Source organism: Elephas maximus, chromosome 8 (genome assembly GCF_024166365.1).
Source record: "Elephas maximus indicus isolate mEleMax1 chromosome 8, mEleMax1 primary haplotype, whole genome shotgun sequence".
NCBI classification, from domain to species: domain Eukaryota; kingdom Metazoa; phylum Chordata; class Mammalia; order Proboscidea; family Elephantidae; genus Elephas; species Elephas maximus.
This window is the reverse complement of record NC_064826.1, coordinates 71,761,536-71,780,763: the sequence shown is the minus strand read 5'-3', so window position 1 is coordinate 71,780,763 and position 19,228 is coordinate 71,761,536. Positions and strand designations below refer to the sequence as shown.

At 33.1% G+C, this 19,228-nt stretch overlaps 1 protein-coding gene across 3 annotated transcripts in view; it reads right to left on the bottom strand.

Annotated features, from left to right (window-relative positions):
• The window catches only part of PHF14 (PHD finger protein 14), a 198,991-nt gene that overhangs the window by 94,883 nt on the left and 84,880 nt on the right, over positions 1 to 19,228 (bottom strand). For all 3 annotated transcript variants that reach the window (XM_049894771.1, XM_049894772.1, XM_049894773.1), the window contains exons 15-16: positions 8,309 to 8,359; positions 8,052 to 8,173 (exon numbers count right to left, since the gene is read on the bottom strand). In XM_049894771.1, coding sequence (XP_049750728.1) covers positions 8,052 to 8,173; positions 8,309 to 8,359 — 173 coding nt within the window. The remainder of the gene's footprint in view (positions 1 to 8,051; positions 8,174 to 8,308; positions 8,360 to 19,228) is intronic.

Below are 19,228 nucleotides of genomic sequence, written 5' to 3'. Positions count from 1 at the left end.
AACTCCAGGTCCAAGTGGTTTCATTGAGGAATTCTACCAAAATTTAATGAAGAAATATCAGTATTAAACTCTTTTTTTTTTTTAAATAGAGAAGAGGAATACTTTCCAACTCCTTTTAGAAGGCCAGCATAACTTGATAGCAAAACTTGACAAAGACTTTACAAAAAAAGAAAATAACAGAACAATACCTTTTATGAATACAGAAGTGAAAATTCTTATAGAATAAAGGAGAAAAAACATATGATTACCTCCATAAGGGGAGAAACAGCATTTTGAAAAATCAACAAATAGTAAAAGTGCTCTGCAAATCAGGGCCAGAAGGAAACTTCGCCAAGCTGATGAAGAGTATTTGTGAAAAACTGAGAAAAAACACAATACTTCATAGTCAAAGAGAGAATGCTTTGCCCCCAAGTCAGGCAAAGGTGTCTACTTTCATCAATTCTAGTCAATGATACTGAAGTTTTATCAGAATAATGAGCTGTAAAGATTGGTAACGAAGTAAAACTGCTTCTATTGGCAGATGATATGACTGTTTATATAGAAAATCCTAAGGAATCTACAAAATAATACATTTAGTGAATTTTGCAATGTTGACAGGTACTAGCTGAGGAACCCAGATGCAGGCCAAGGTCCAATGTGTTTCTGGCCTAATCAAAGGCAAGTACAAACTCTTTGCCTGGCAGGGGTCACAGGCAAAAGCTGCTCTCCCAATACCAGACAGGATACAAAGCCAGTGCACTGAAGTCTCTGAAGGAAGCTGCAGTCAAGGACTCACTACCCCCTCTTTTTGTCCCTCCCCTACTGGTAGTGCTCAAAAGTATATCAGCATTCTTAGACCCTAAGCAACTCCATTCAGAGGCCTCCTTGAAGGCGTGGCGGGGGTGGGGGGGAGTTTAGCTGAGACACTGTTCAGAGCCACTGCCAGGACCTCCTTATGGGGCAAGGGGGTTCAAAGACACTTTTTTCCACTCTGACTCTACTTTTACACTCCAAGTCCTTTTGCTCTCTGTCCCTTAGGCTTCCCAGGTCCACAAAATGGCACGAGACTTTTGCTCCTCTGGGCTCCCTCAGCAGTGAGATAGCCTCCTTTGCCTGCATCTGCACTGATCCACCTGACACTCACTGGTGCCCTTCGGGTAAAAAAAAAAAAATGGATCATTGTGGGAGCCAGCTTCATTTCTTGTTTGGTTTCTTGCTTACATTATTATAGTAAGTGAATAAAGTCTTGTTATTATTACTTTCAGTTAGTTGTCCTAAATGACAACCTAGACACCTGGCAGCTCTCAACACTATAGGAAATAACATTTGAAAAAATTCCTGTATGATAGCATCAAAAAATGTTAAGGACTGAGAAATAAATGTAAAAATAGACATGCAAGAATTCTATACTGGAAACTACAAAACATCGAAGAGAGAAAATAAAAAAATACCTGAATAAACAGAGTTAACAAAGTTATTTCTCTATTTAGTTTACATAAAAAAAAAAAAACATAGTCTTGGTTTAAAAATTATAAAACAAGCACATATGATGACGTTTCTATCTAGGTGCAGCATTTTTTTTTAATCTTTTAATTTTTTATTTTCCAGATAAAAATTACTAAAACTGCAATTCTTCAAAATACCTATTTAAAAATATGTATCAGCAAGGATGGCAGACTGCAAAAGTTCAATAGCTATCACATTTCCTCTTTTTCCTACTCATCTTTGATAAAAAAGAACATATCTGCTAATCACTGCACAGGTTGATTTTTATTATACATTCTAGCATTTACTATACACTAAACACTCGCATTCTTCTAGAGTTTTATTTCTGATATTAAATTGATTCAATATCCTGCCATATACAGGAAAACCATGTTTTTAAAGAGTTAATACAATTAAACGGCTAGGTTTCAGAAACAGTAATAAAAACAGCTTTCAAAACTAAAAGAAACTATAATTTCTTTTAAAAAAATATCAAAAAAACTTATAAAATAACTATCTGCTAACTAAAAAGGTATTTGTGTATATTTTCTCAAAGCAGGAACATAATTATGTTAAACACTCCAGAATATGACAGAAATTTTTCTGAATTTTAATTTTACTGAAGTATTAAATGATGCTATTTTTTAATAATTGTATCAGAATTTCCTTGAAAAGCAACTGCCTCTATAACTGTTATTTAAAAAGTGAAGTAAATGTAAAGCAGTAGTAACAAAATCTAAGAAAATAAAGTTTCAAAGTAGTCTTAATTATATTCCTTTGTTTAAATATTCAAATAATTCCTAATGCTTCATCAATTTGAATACTGAATACTAGATTTTTTTTACCTTTTGATGTGAACCGTGTTAAAACAGTTAGGTGGAAAATTTCTTTAGGTCATGAGTTACAATAAGTTCTTATGCCTCCAGAGACATCTTGATTTACTACTTTATCTTTGCCTTTTATATTAAACGTACCAACAGAATCAGGAAGGGTTAATACCTTACCAAAAATTCTTAATGTAACTTCATATGAAGTGTGCAAGCCACTAACCATTGTGACTGGCAGGGAGGAGGAGCCTTTGGTGACTTGGATATAAACCTACACAAAGATGAGTAAGACAGGGACTATGACTTCAAGATAGTTATACTGTCCTGGGGGAAAAAAAAAGCCAAGTTAAACCTAATCTAGAGATAACAGTAGCCAAATCTGAAGGAAAAAAGTCTATTATACAAGTTGTCAGGGTGCCATGGGAGGATAAAATTTTACTACATATAACTGAGAGAAATATTAGAAATACAAGCTTTAGAAACAATACTTTTGAAAATTGTAACTGCACTATACTAATGAATGTAAGATGAAACAAAACAAACTTATCCCTGATATTGCTGGTAAGAGAAAAGAACAGAAATAGAAGCTTACTCAGAAATGTCTTTTTTAGGAAATGTCTGTTTTTACTATGTTTGAAATTAGAAAACACAAATCATTTAAAACCTATATTTGTTTCTAAAATTCAAAGGATCTAAATAACATACATTTACATTATCACTTTACAATCATGATATTCCTACATGAATACGTAAATTTTATCAACCTTAAGAGTGAATTATTATATGATAAACTACCTGCACAAGAAAGAGTAAACCAGCAAGTGCATAACCAAAAAATAAAAAACCTCATTTTACTTTTTTTTACATCTGTCAAATACAATCCTAACTGTTTTTAAGAGACAGAATTAAGTTTCACTTTTTTTTTAAAAGTAATTAAATCCATTTTCGGTGATCTGAAGTTCTACTAAAATGGTAACTTAAGTTACCACCAATCTTAGTTAGCTTTATTCTGTTGTTCTAAACAAATTTCAGGGAGAAGACACCCCTCCAGCTATAAACCCAGACAGTCTACAAGCCTATACTACCTGGAACAGAAAATACAATTAAAAATCAGAGTAATCAAAGAGACTTTAATATTTGAAACAAAATCTGATAAATATGAAATCTTGCTGGTGTTCCTAATAACTTATGAAAACAATCAAATTTAGTTTTGGGAGAAGCACTCAGAAGCCAAATGTTTAAACTTTGAAATAAATAAAGGTGCTAGCAACATTGTCTGGAGACCAAATTACATCCTAATCTTGTAAGCAAAATGGCTCACTAGCTATACAATTTGCCTTATGTTTAAATAAGGAGTATCTAGTTGTTACTTTTTTAAAAAAAAGGAACTGTAACCACTTAATAGTGTAGAAGTAGCTATAAAAGTGAAATAGCTTCCTAGATCATTTTATCCTCAATGCTTCTGAATAAAGGCTATGATACTAAATTAAAGATGTTATTCAGGAGGACCCAGGGATTCTTTTTTAGGGATTCTAGGCTTCTTAGTTTAAAAAAACTTTTTTTTCCCCTTCCTATCTTCCATTAAGTAATAAGATGTGTCATATTTAGTTTACATAATTTTTTTTTTTTATAAGAAAGATAAAATTTGGGACCCGAAAGTTTGGTCTTAATCCCTAATTTGATAGAGACTTAGAAAGAAGGCCCACCTACCTCTAAAATCTACCTTTTGAAAATCAAATATGTTCAAGTCAGGAAATTACTTAGATGTATTAAATTGTATAGATGTATTAACTAACTAATCTAACTAATCTCATATCTGTGGTTCCTATTTTCTCACCTAACACAAAGAAAAAATCATGCACAATGCTTCAGTGACATAAAAGCACCCATCCTTTAAGAAGTCTTTTACACATCTTCATGAAATGCTTATATTTAGTGACTCAATTTGCTCTATAGTAAAAGTTTTTATTAATTGGGCAAAGAATAATCAGTCCTTACTTATGTAGAGCAGTCATTCATTCATCAAACCTTTACTGAGTATTAAATGTGCCAGGAACTGTGGAAACAAAAATAAATAGATATGGTGCTAACTATTAAGAAAGCAGGGACACAACACTAAGTGGGCCCATAAATCCCCCAATAAAAAATACCCATCGCAAAGAGACAAATACCTAAAAAGGCTTCATGATTGCAAAACAGAATTTCAATTTGGCTGTTACCATTAAATTGCACTAGATAACATTAAAAGGGGCCCTGGTGGCACAGCGATTAAAGTGCTTGGGTGCTAATCAAAAGGTCTGCGATTTGAACCCACCAGCCTCTCCATGGGAAAAAGATGTGGCAGTCTGATTCTGTAAAGATTACAGCCTTGGAAACCCTATGAGGCAGTTCTACCCTGTCCTATACGGTCACTGAGTCAGAATAGACTCAACGTCAACAGATTTGGTTTTTGGTTTAGATAACATAAAGAAATGTGTTTTTAATTGGAAATCCCACAGGTAATTTTTAAGCAAATGTAAAAAGTAGATAGCAAAAAGCATTATTTTTTTTTAATTCCACAAGATATTACAAAGCATCTTTAAGACCTCGAGAATTTTAAATTTACTATGTCTAGTGGAAATAAAAAAAAAAAATTTTTTTTTTTTAGTGGAACTAGTTCAGTTTAATTAAAGAACATGTAACAAAAACCTCAAATTTATTTACGCCCCTACCTTCTAGACAAAATTATATACAAAAATGGAGCATGTACATTTTCTTAAAGTATGAAACAAGTATTTATTGTTACTGTAAAATATCAATTGGGACCTTTATTTTAGCATAAAAAAAAAAAACAGTGTCGTGTATCTTCTGTGCTACTAAATAAAACTATTGCCCTAATATTTCATATAGAGGGGCTTTTTACTATCATGCAACAATTGTTCGTGAAGTCTCTAATGGAGCACAGTATGAGTTTGATCATGTACAGTAGAGGAAAAAACTGAGGTGCATGGATGCTAAATTACTGGCCAAAGACTGGAGAAAAACTTAGAGGCAGAGTAGAGAACAGTTGGAACTCACTAATTATACTCTACTGAGAAATTAAATGCAAGTTTCCAATGTTATAAAATATATATAAACACAAATAATTGAAAAAGCAAAGAAAATTGAGAAGGAATTTTCTACGCAGCCTGAATTACATAGAGAAGTGTGGTTTCAAAATCAAAGCTGCTAAACAGCAGGTTCTAGTGAGTTACGTATATTAGTTCAAAGCAACTTGAGAAAATAAATTCAGCATATGTAAGAAAAATTATTAGTTATTACTCATTAAGTTTAATTTTATAAGAGAATATAATATACAAGTACAATCAACATAATGTATCTCTGGTCAAGCACTGAAATATATCCTAAGTAAAAGTAAAGCTTTATTTAAAAAGTCTTAAAATTAAAGTTAAAAAATAGCATGTATATATAATATTTAAGATGTAATGAAATCATAAAAAGTGTGGACTTTTTAGGCGAATTTGCAAAAAGTAGTGATGTCAATTTCAACATAAAAGAGATGCTAGGGAAAATGGTAGATATTAGCTTATAAGATTACTTTTATCAAACACATTAAATTCTACATAAAATTCTTCTACTGAAGGGCACTAAGTGCTTAAACTGAATGAGTGTGTGTGTATACATATATATTTTACAAAAGATCACATTATAACTATAAAATATTTTTACGGCATTATTTTATACCCAGTTTATCTTGTACTTGAAAATATTACAATATTTATAAAACATTTAATTCCCTCTTCATTACCTCTTTAAAACCTTTGCAGAAAATTTATGATGTTATCTTCTTAACAAGGGAAAATCAAAGAAGGGGATCTTGTATAGCCATCATTGCTAAAGTAACACAAATATTTTTACCATCCAGAAGACCTTCACAAAATTCCAGACACTGACAAGTTGTAATTATGCAATTAGGAATATAAATTTTGTAAAGGAAACTAATGATAACAAAAGCTAATATTACTCAAAAATCTTATCAAGATTAGAAGAAAGATGGTACCTATGTTTGCTATTTTTTAAAACAACTAAAATATGATGGGTTTAAAATACCCTGTTTATAATATAATGTGATTTCTGAAATGCAAATTTATTCATTTCCTAGGTTCTTTCTTTCAAATACATGACCTCAAAAATTGGTAAAAACGTGTGGGTTCAACTACAAAAGGCCTGAAACAATCTAGTACATTGAAAAAATAAGTAAGAGGGTAGATATGCATATAGGTTCAAGTAATTAAATAAATCAAATAATTAAAAACATTATAATTTAACTCTTAAACTCTTATTTCAAATTAATCAACCTCCATAACATCAACTGAATTTCCCCTGGACTGAATTTTTGTTTGTTCATTACATAAAATTTTTGTTTCTTTTGTTTGTATTGTTTTTGTTATTTTGCACTCATGTTACGCTTATGCTACGAATTCTTTAACTTTACTCAAACAAATTATATGGCAGTCAGTATTATTTATGTGTGTATAAATCTTATAACTACTTTACTCTAAATTTAAATGAGCTTAACCTCCATAAGAATTAACAGGTCATTCTACATAAACTATTTAAAAAAAACACTGCTCAAATACTATAGACCTTCTTATCATTGTTGAAATAAGATGTATTTCTTCACTGGGATTTTATTTTTTCCTCATCTTCTTCAATGATAGTATAAGAAACTCATAAAATCCAAAACTGCATTTTTGAGGATTTAGGAAAAATAAAAATTATATTTTTAATGATTTAAATGACAACATTTTGGAAGCAAATATTTACAATCCCAGAACTAATACATTGCTTTCATCAGCATAAATTTGTTCTTTTTGAAATGTTTATGTGCCCTCAGCTAACTTAACAGGGTTTTACCAAAAGATAATTTTTGAAAGAAATAAAAATATTTCCCTTAACATGTGTCACTGTCCTTTGAAAGAGTAATATCTCTTTTAAATGAGCTCTCTTTGACTGCTTTCCAACCTACTTCCCCATCTCACCCAAGGCTTTTGAGCCATTTCTTTATTTAAGCAAAAGAGGCAAGTGGGCAAAATTGGCAATCTTATGACCCTCAGAAGAGCCACTGCGAAGCTTCAGCTGAGATTCCTGATTAGCATTACATCTGATTAAGAAAAAAAGTACCAAAACAACAACAACAAAAAAAAAACAGAATAAAACAAAACAAAACAGAATCTATCTAGGCCATCTTTTCACCTTTCTTTATTTCATAAGAAAGAAGCATTTAACACATTCATTTTGATAAGCAATAAAGAAGTATTAATGAAGCTCGTGTCATTAAAAAGTATCTTTTATCACCATTGCCAATACACTTCAACTTTTATAACAAGAGTTTAACAATTTCATTGTTTTATGAGATAAAATATAATAATCTTAGCAGCACAAGGTATTTGAAGCAAATTATTTTTGTGGCCTCTAGATACAGAGCATTATCAGCTTCTCTAAATACAGAGCATTATCAGCTTCTCTAGTCAAGAGAAAATTACTTCTCTTCTGTTCAAAATCCAGATTATTGCTCTTAATTACATCTGAATCCACAGTATAGCCATGTGTGGCAGGCTAATAAGTGAACAAAATCTGTTTCTGAAGTACAGTTTTCTCTAAATAAGATTTTAAGAAAGGTCCTATACTGTGATTTTTTTTCCATTACATATCTGCGATGAGAAAATGATGCAAATGGAACTTTAATCCCTAAATTCAAGGTCTCAGCATCCAATTTACCTGACAAGATTTTCATTGTCTCCAGTTCCCTTGCAAGTTGCACATTCAGTTCTTAAATCCTCAGCCTTGGGCTTCTTTTGTAATACAGACTGCCTTTGTCTTCTTTCTCTAGGAACTCTTTCCTGTCATACAAAGGAGAACAAAATAAAACAAAACAGAAACAAAATCAAGATATAAGGAAAATATAAATAATCTTAAGAAAGAAAGTTTCTCAGCCAAAGTTTAGACTGTGTAAAAAATGCTTAACTTATTCCAACCTCATGTTTTTCTTCCTCAGGAACGAAGCTTCGTTTTCGTCCTCTGGTTCTCTGAAAAAAAAAAAAGAAACACACACACATAAAAATATCTAATGTTTACCTCAGAGGAAAAATAAATTTCCTATGTTAAATATTACTGCTTAAGTTAACATGCTTGGGAAATCAGTATTTCCAATTAATGCTGTATTGCTCTATTTCATTTTGTTACAATTTATGCCACAAGAAATAAGAACATGACAAATAAAATATATTTTTACAGGGCTTTACTTTTGAAATAAACAAGTATCTGATAAGAGAAGTAAATTCTCCCAAAATTATATGAAGGATTTTTTTTTAACACTTCATATGTTATGCTTTTTTAACTCTTCATATGTTGTAATTTACTCAGAGCATTTAAATTTTCTTAATTTATCACACTTGATTTATATGCCTAAAACATTAAACCTGGAGTCATACCATGTCTACTGTCTATTGTGTGCTCATGTGAGTATGTGTGCATACATGTATGTCTAAGGTAACAACAACAAAAAAAAAAAACACCAAACCCATTGTCATCAAGTCGATTCCAACTCATAGCGACCCTATAGGACAGAGAAGAACTGCCCCACAGAGTACCCAAGGAGCACCTGGTGGACTCAAGCTGCCAACCTTTTGGTTAGCAGCCATAGCACTTAACCACTATTCCACCAGGGTTTCCATTTAAGGTAAAGAAACAGTCAGTTGATTAACAACCATAACAAAGTGGGAGGAAAAAGTCTCAGATGTCACCAAATCCTAGCTTAAAGAAAACCAATTGTAGCATGGTACAAAATGGCTTAGTTTAAACTTATTTAGTTCAAATTAACATCCTGTATCTGAGAACACATTTACCTCTTGACAGAACACATCCAAAGGTTTCAAAATAACATAAGTATAATAGTATTTGAAGTTAATATGTTAAAAAATTCCCACCCTCATAGCCCAGCCTCTATACAATTATAATCCCCATGTGCAGAACACTGCTTTTTAGAGAGACTGCTGGAAAAGAAGGCATCATTCCCACAGATGACTTTGTTGAGACCAAGAAGCATTCTCAACTTAGAGTAGGCACCAAATTAATTCCAAATAGAATTACTTTCTGATATAGATAGTATTATCCTAAACTAAGTTACTATAATTTCAATTCTTCACAATATTGGAATCCATTGTTATTTAATACCATGGTTAATTATATACTGTTTATACGCCCTAGATAATCAAGAATTGACTAAATTAGAAATTCACAAAAGCAAATTTAAAGATTATGTAGCTGTTTATATTTTTATCATCAATCAATATGTTTTATTTATATTATGGAGGAATTAGGAAGGAAAAGTAAGGCTATTCAGGAAAAGCTTTAAATTGAGTCCCTGTATCTACTATTCCTGCTTCCAAAAAGACAGTATTTAGCTTCATTCTTCAAAATAGAGATCATGGACCAGAAGCAGTGGCATCTTCTGGGAGATTGTTAGAAAACTAAAATATCAGGCCAACTCTGACATACTGAATTAGAATCTACCTTTTAAAAGATCCCCAAGTAAGTCAGACACACATTAAAGTTTGAGAAAACTAGTACAGAAGAGTTCTTAATATCGACAACACTTTTCAAAGTTCTAACTGAAGTCTTCTATCTAGCTTTTTTTATTCATTTCTTTCCCTTTTGTAACACTCTTGCCCTTTCCCACTTTAATTTCAGCCCCCTGACAATTCCTCCCCAAATTGATAAGGACACCAAAGTCATCTTTCTAGCCCCAATTAAACTTAACACGATGCTTATTACATAAAGGCTCAACATTCATTTAATAAAATAAAGAATAAGTATTGGCGGAAGTTGTGTGACAGGTGTATTTACAACAATGACAAAAAAAGAAGAGTAGCTGCTGGGGCTGCTTATGTACAACCAAAACCCGCATGGGATTTGGTTCCTTGGTTTGGAGGTTTAGGGTCATGGTTTCATGGACATCCCAGTTACTTGGCCTAATAATGTGTTTAATGCTTCTGTTCTACCTCCTAATTCACTGCGTAGTGCCTGGGGTCTTAAAAGCTTGCAAGCAGCCATCCAAGGCACAACAATTGGTCTCTATTCAACAGGAACAAGATGAAGAAGACAGGAATAAGAGAAGGAAGGATATGGAATGTGTGGATAATTGTTTCCATGAACAAATGCCAACTCTGCCATGAAACCAGAAGAACTGGATGGTACCCAGCTACCATTACTGAACGTTTTGATCAAGGATTCTATAGAAGAATCCTGATCAAAAGAGGGAAAATGTAGACTAAAACCTCAAATTCTCAAAAACTCCAGGCTTTCTGGAATTATGGAGGGTGGATAAACCCCTGAAAATATTACCCTAAGATAATCTTTAAATACTGTACCAACAACATTCCCTAAGAGCTTCTTAAAACCAAGCAATAGTTTAGCTTAACTAGTGAAAAATATCTGCCTTGAATAATACACTCTTTCAAGAACTCTGTTTATGGAATCAAGTTGACAAACAGCAACTGGAAAGATAATTCTCTTCACTCAACTCATCTCTTAGTTTATGGAGTAGCAAATGTATCATCTAGCCTTGAATTAATTTTTCAAGTGTATATTAATGCTCCAAGTTCAGGTATTCCATTCTTTTGAAGATATGCAATAATTTTATATTTTTCATAATGCCTCAAAGCCCTAAAATATCTGCTATGAGTTCATTAATTGGAATAATTTTTACCTCCATGCTGCAACTAGTATAATCATATGCCCCCCCAAGAAAAGGTACCTCAACTTTCAATTCAGTGATTTTACTTGCAAGCCAAGTCCAAGTTTAACAATTTAATCCTAAATAGTGATGAACAAAAATTATCAAGAGAAAACAAATCTCTTATTTTCATTTGAATACTTAAACTGGAACATCTCGATGTCCAAAAGGTTTCTTACATTTCAAAACAAATAAATTAGAGAATTATACCCTACAGAGAAGAGATTCAAATTGCCACTATATCCTACCTGTCTGGCTGTCCTGTATAGTATATTGACTAATATGAGCTATTACCAAAGTACTTTATAGCGAGCTTGTTTAACACTTATTACATTACTAATACTTCCAGAAATAAAAAAAAATACAAGATTCAGTCCAAGCACAACTATTCACAATTCCAAGACCTCCAACCAAGAAAATGTTTGAAGTTGTGGCTTTGTTTCGAGTTCTAGTGAAGTGGCAGCAACTGGTAAAAACAATTCATAACTAAGATCATGACAGAAAGATACTTAAACATGGATGTTCCTGAATGAATCAGAAAAAGTAAGGAGAATGTAAAAGAGGGGAAAACCACCACCAAAAAAAAAAAAAAGAAACGCAAAACCATGTTTGACTCACCCAATTCACCCCATTTCAGACGCATAGAAGTATTCAGAGCTGGGTGGTCATTTTATGATATAGGCAGATGCTGACACAAATTATTTTAGAAACAAAATAAATAAAACAAAAGGGTGAAACTAACACAGGGAAGAAGGAAGAATTTTATTTAACAAGTATATGTTTTAGAACTGAATACGGGTGCATATCTAAAGTCCTAAATGATTAATAATTGACCACTTGAGGGTTCAGTTCCAAACTGTGCTTCATTTTGAAAATAATTATTAAGCTATTGAAAGTAAATGAAGGTTTGGAACTCCAAATGTTAACACATTCCTATTTTTTCTGTTTTCTCTTGTTAGTTTTTAAGAACTATATTTGCCTAGGGAATAATGATAATCTGGGTGTTTAGACCATCCAGCTCTTTATGTCTATGGTACATTTACTTGAAGAGAGGAGATGCAAAAATATCCACAGAAGAGAGTAGCACATATTACAGAAAATGTATCTAAGATGAAAAGAATAAAATTATTTGAGCTACAAAGCATCAACCCAACAGTATATCCATCTGAAAAATAATTAAATGTTTTAAAAACTTCTCTCACATTTGGACTAGACATGTAATAAATTTTTATTTTTTAGAGCTGGGGTTATTTTAATTTACAATGAAGTCAAGTGCATGATGATCTTCCAAAGATTAGATGACTCATTTGGCAAATGAACTAAATTTAAAACTGAATGTGCCTCAGCATCTTTGATATCACTAAACTGGAATTCACATATTCATTTGCGTACTGTTTTTTTCTAAATTTAAGTTATCTTTTTTGTGATAAATCAGCATTTATACGAATGACATTTGATAAATAAGCTATATATAGTTAGATAAAACACAAAGACTGCCTCCCTGTGTGATTTATATATAAAAAGAGAAAATGCTTATTTTATGAGCACAATTTCAAATTTGATGTTAATTAGGACAATTAAGTCAAACCTTGAAAACCTCTGTCAAGCTAAATAGCTTTATATTTATGCTGGCAAATAAATGCCAGTAGCTCTCTGGCAGCTGTTCAAAATGCTTCCAAATAAAGTTTACTCCAATATATACATAATTCCTAAAAAAAACTGTTTTTCGAATATGAAACAATATATTAAAAACAAATCACAGACTAAAGCTCATAAAATATTCAAAAGAAAAATCATATATATACATACATAAATATACACATATATATGTAAAAAAGGTGTGAACAAAGTACCATCTGTTTCTACTGGCTATCAGCATACAACAGATGGAATGGTGATTGCCAAAAGTATTTTCCCTTCTCGTCAATTGGCTGTAAAGTTTATTTTTATCTAATTTAATTTATATTAACAGAATTAAGAAAAATGTCTGAACAGGAAAAAAATAATCAATTTGCCTTAATAAATTAAAATATCCACAGGTCTAAAGATATAAAATATACATTTTATATAATAAGTTCTCCTATAAAACCTTTCTTATTTACCAAATAAGTAAAATGCAGAAGCTCTAGTTGTCCCTCATTCTCTTGATTTCATACTCCTGGAAATAAACAAAAACGATGGATTTCCAAGAGGCAAAATGCACAAGAGGAACCTTTAGGTTCTACATGAGATTACTTGCACTAAGGACCTAACCATGAATCTCTCCAAGCAGCCAAAATGAGTTAAGTATGGTCCAATTCACCACAGACATTTTATGCCAGGGGGTTTTCTAAAGGCCTACGACAGACACGGGTTTTATAATCTGTTTAGTACCTCAGAGGTATTTAAAGCCCCCAGAACAGTCTTTCCCAGAACCACAGTAGAACTATGGTAACTTAATTCAAATAGTATTATAAAGCCAAAGAGCAAATTAAGACATAGACACATGCATAGAACTGGATGCAAATGTTTTAACATTTTTCATAAACTAGAATCAATAAAAAAAGAAAACAAAAAAATTATATTTCAGATTTTCAGACTCTCCATGGCTTAAGTCCTAACTCTGTTAAATAGGACACTACTTGGCATATACGTAAAACTAGTTAAAATATAAATGTAATAAAAGTAAATACTACAATATCTGATTATCTCACATATAAAGACTGCCATTTGTAATCGACTAGTGGCTCACAGTTTGAAAATGAGACAGTAGATTAAGTGTTTAAGTCCCTTTCTACAACTAATGATCTATAAGAAATAGTGCATCCAGGAAAACAATACAGTTTTCAGTCAAAGTTGTTAAAAAGCACTTTGACTTTTTACTGCTTTTAGTTTCTAAAAAAGGAGATATATAAAACACAACAAAAACTTACGAGTCAGGAAGAAAAATCTGAGAACTTCAAAGAGTAGATGATGCATGTGTGTAAAAACTATGGAAAGATAGGTCCCAGCAAGTCCTTTTGGCACTTGTTTAAAAGATGAAAAGTCACTAGATAACATAGAATACATAGAAAATGAAAAGAAAATTTGAAAGCTTTCAAGTTACATTAAAGTTATTAGAAAATATTGCAGAAAGCACAAACATCAATTTTAAAGTAACTTCAAAAGGGACATGGGTAAGCTAATTTACATTTTCTTCAAAAGTAATTTCCTTGCTTAAAAGTAAGTGAAAATTTTCCACTTTTAAAAAAGAAAAAAATAGAAAAATGTCTAAGTAACAAGCTACTTAAATAAAAGTAGCCCAGGCTGCTTTTATAGTAATTCTATAGCTTCGCTGATGAAATGATAAATACACTAGCAGAATGAGACAATTCCCTCACTAACAAAGAAGGGGTAGAAAGACTCTTCCAAAGCACACTGATTTCAGACACATGGCGGAAAATGAAAGAGAACTTATTGATAAACCCTCACTGAGCACCCATTGTGAATCAAATCCTGTAGTAGATAGTGAGCAAAAAATGGTGAATAGGACAGTTCTGATTCACTTGGAGCTTGGGACATTAGTCTACAGATACCAGACAAATAATTACATAAATAATTAACCATAAACATCATAGGAGCCCTGCTGGCTTAGTGGTTAAGCACTTGGCTGCTAACCCAAAGGTTGGCGGTTTGAACCCACCAGCTGCTCCACAGAAGAAAGATGTGGCAGTCTGCTTCTGTAAGGATTACAGCCTTGGAAACTATGGGGCAGTTCTACTTTGTACAATGAGCTGGAATCAACTCAATGGCCATAGGTTTGGGTTTTTTTTTTTTTTTTTTTTTGGTTTATGGTAAAGTCATATGCTGCTCAGATCTTTAAAAATCTCAACAATACATTTATCAAAATTGTGCTTAAATGTATCAGTGAACAGTGGGTCATATTTTTTTAATACCTAAATTTAAAACTCTAAATTTACCTTAAAGATGGGTTTAGGGAAAATAACAAATTAAAAAAATAAACTCTCAAACAGATTTAAGTGTGACACTGGCAAACCTCAAATAGGAATGAGGATAAAAAAGAATCCAAGATTGGTAAGGTAGGACAAGAGGATAAGGAAACTCTGGCAGCGTAGTAGTTAATAGCTACGGCTGCTAACCAAAAGGTCAGCAGTTTAAATCTACCAGGCGCTCCTTGGAAACTCTATGGGGCAGTTCTACTCTGTCCTATAGGGTCGTTATGAGTCAGAATCGACTTGATGGCAGCAGGTTTGGTTTTTTGGTTTTGGTACAATGGCTAAACATAGGATCCAAACAAGGTACTAGACCCTGCATTGAAGGCAGGAGGTATCTGGGTAACTAGGCTGGGAAACTGTGAGAATAAAAATGGCTATTGGAAGTGTAAAGAAGGGCTCACAACATACTGAGGTCAAAGGAATTTGGATTTATTCAGTTATTTCACAGACATCTTAAAAATAAAGCCAGATTTCATAGCCTTAAAGTTATTTCATATAATCCTCTCTCTCTACTCAATGCAGAAAACCCTTCTAAAAATATCTCTGACAGCCACATAACCTCAGCTATTACAGTTCCAGAGAATAAGCCAGCATGTTCCATTACAAAAGAGTTATAATTGATGGTCTCAGTTTTACTGACTGAACACACAAAGACTAAATTAGGTCTAGCTTTCACATGACGGAACTTCGAATATTTAACAATAAATGACGAAATCTTTATTGTGTAAAGAATCTGTTCATTCATTTATTAAACTAATGAACAGACAATCAACTTGATTACAAAGGTGATTAAGGGCAGCAAAGGAAAACAGTGCTATGGGAATAAGCTTTCAATTATTACTCAAGTATCCTTTTAGAATTTCACCACTCAGGCCACTTTTTCTTCCATGTAATAATCATATTAGGTTTTGTTCTCATAGCTCTTATGAAACAAAAACAGGAATGAGGGCACTAATAGAGGATTATTAACGCTTTACAACAGATATAGAATCTCATAGTCACTTTTCATTTGTTGAAGAGTGTAATTAAAATACTTCAGCACAAAGAACAAAGAGGGAAAATGAGCTACAGTTTTGTTTTTTTTTTTTAAATAATATCATCAGTGTAATTAACCATCACAGAAGCCCAAATCAAAACCACAATGAGATACTACATTACATCCACTAGGATGGCTATAATAAAAAGAATACATAAGTGTTGGCATTCTCATACGCTGCTCGTGGAAACAGAAAATGGTACAACTACTTTAGAAAAAAGTCTATCAATTTCACAAAACGTTAAATATATGACCCAACAAATCCATCCCTAGGTATATACGCAAGAGAACTGAAAACATACGTTCACACAAAAACTTGTTCACGACAGCATGATTTGTAATCATAAAAAAGTGGGAAAAAATTTGACAAATGGATAAATAAAATGTGGCATATCCACAAAATGGATTATTAAAAATGGCATGAAGTACTGATGGATGAACCTTGAGAATATTATGCTAAGTGAATGAAGCCAGTCACAAAAAAACCACATAAAGTATGACTCCATTTCTAAGAAATGTTCAGAATCTGTCTTGGAAGAAGTACAGTCAGGATGCTCCTTTGAAGCGAGGATGGTGAGACTTCGTCTCACATAATTTGGACATGTTACCAGGAGGGACCAGGCCTTGAAGAACATCATCAAGCTTGGTAAAGTAAAGAGTCAGCAAAAAAGACGAAGACTCTCAATGAGATAGACTGATGCAGTGGCTGCCACAATGGGTTCAAACATAGCAGCAACTGTGAGAATGGTACAGGATCGGGCAGTGTTTCATTCTTTGGTGCATGGGGTCACTATGAGTTGGAATCAACTTGACGGCACCTAACAACTACAACAGAGCTAGAGAGTTTGTGGAAGAGGATGATGAATCACTGGTAATGGGTATGGAGTTTCTTTTGGGGGTGACAGAAATGTTCTAAAATTGGTCGTAATGATGACTGCGCAACTCTGCAAATAAGCTAAAAACATAGAATTGTACACTTCAATTGGGTGAATTGTCTGGTATGTGAATTATATTTCAATATACCTAATATAAAAAAGCATCATTAAAGGATCTACAGCAGTAATATTAATTGCAGCAAACTCTAAAAGTTAATGAACCAATCTTTCATTATTAAGTGGTTAAATTTTATACTTAACTATATTTAACTAAATATAGTAAAACTAAAGTCCCCTTACAAAATTAAAGTTCCATCAACAATGAGATAAACTAATTAAACATTATAAAATCCACCTATTGACCCCACATCTTTTAATGATACAAAGGATTTAAATGAGAATGAAAAAACTACTGCACTACTGGAACTTTCCGGAAGTATGAATGTCATGCATTTCTAGTATCTCTGGCTTCCAGTAAAAATAATTATACCCACACCTATTACTGTCAAATCAATTCCAATGCATGGCAACCTACAGGACAGAGTAGAACTTCCCCGTAGGGTTTCCAAAGCTATCATCTTTAAGGGCGCAGACTATCACATCATGCTCCCACGGAGCAACTGGTGGGTTTGAACCACTGCTGACCTTTCAGTTAGCAGCCAAGTGCCACCAGAGCTCCTAAAATAATTACATAATGTTATAAATCATTTTCCCATTTCAGCTTTAAATGTTAAAAGAAATGCAGAAGTCATTCTATGTATTAGTTTCCATCACTGCCATAACAAATTATGACAAATTTGCTATCTTAAGCCAAATTTATTATCTCATGGTTCCATGGGTCAGAAGTTTTACACAGTTCACACTGGGTGTCATGGATTGAACTGTGTTCCCCCAAAATATGTGTCAACTTGGTTAGGCCATGATTTCCAGTATTGTGTGGTTATCTCCATTTTGTGATTAGTATAATTTTCCCATATGTTGTAAATCCTAAACTCTACCTATAGTTAATGAGGCGAAGATTAGATTATGCTGAAGAGGATTAGGGTGGGATGTAACACCCTTGCTCAGGTCACATCCCTGATCTAATGTGGGGTGTGGCCTGCACCACCTATTATCTTACAAGACATAAAAGGAAAGAGAAGTGAGCAGAGAGTGGGGACCTCATACCACCAAGAAAGCAGTGCAGGGAGCAGAGCCCATTCTTTGGACCCAAGGTTCCTGTGCAGAGAAGCTCCCAGACCAAGGGAAGACCGATGACAGGGACCTTCCTCCAGACCCGACAGAGAGGCCTTCCCCTAGAGCTAATGCCTAAATTTGGACTTGTAGCCTACTAGACAGTGAGAAAATAATTTTCTCTTTGTTAAACCCATTCACTTGTGGTATTTCTGTTATAGCAGCACTAGATAACCAAGACACTGGGCTAAAATTAAGGTGTTGGCAGGCTGCATTCCTTTCTGGAGGCTCTAAGGGGACAATCAGTTTCCTTGCCTTTTCTTGGCTCATGGCCCCTTTCCTCCATCTTCAAAGCCAGGAACATTTTCTCTCTCAGATCCACTGTGTGTAGTCATATTTCTCTCTTTTGTCTCTGACTAAAGCCAGTAGGTCCTCTTGTTTTTAGGGACTCATGACTAGATTGCGTTCACATAGATAATCCAGAATAATCTCTTTATCTCAAGTCCATAACCTTAATGATGTTTGCAAAACCGTTTCTGCCATGCTAGGTAACATATTCACAGGTTTCAGGGATTAGGACATGGACATCTTTGAGGGGCCATTATTATACCTACCACACTGTAGACATCAAATGTATAAATGAATTTAGTAAAGATATCATCCGATAGATGGATGGGGCATTTAACTTTAATTACTTGAAATTAAATAAGTAACATTTGAAAAATAAAATTGTTAAGTATAAAACAATCACGCAAAATAATGTAGCTAAAAACTTCTACAGCTATTACAATTAACATGATCTTAGGCTAAAATTCAGTAACGTAACAGTATAAGGGATTTCACTCCTTCCATTTGCTGTCAGTGGAATATCCCTCTCTTATAGGACACAATAGGCATATTCTCTGGAGGAAAATAACCAGGCATAGAGAAAGTAGCAATAAAGTGACAACTACAGCTGGAGAGCTAAAATGCAATTCTGCTTTCTAAACTGTGAGATCCCTTAAATCAGTCTGTATGCAAAAGCCAATACAGAAATGATCAGAATTTCCTTAGCACAGAAAAAATTTAAAGAGAAATGAGTTGCTCTAAAAAATATTCATACC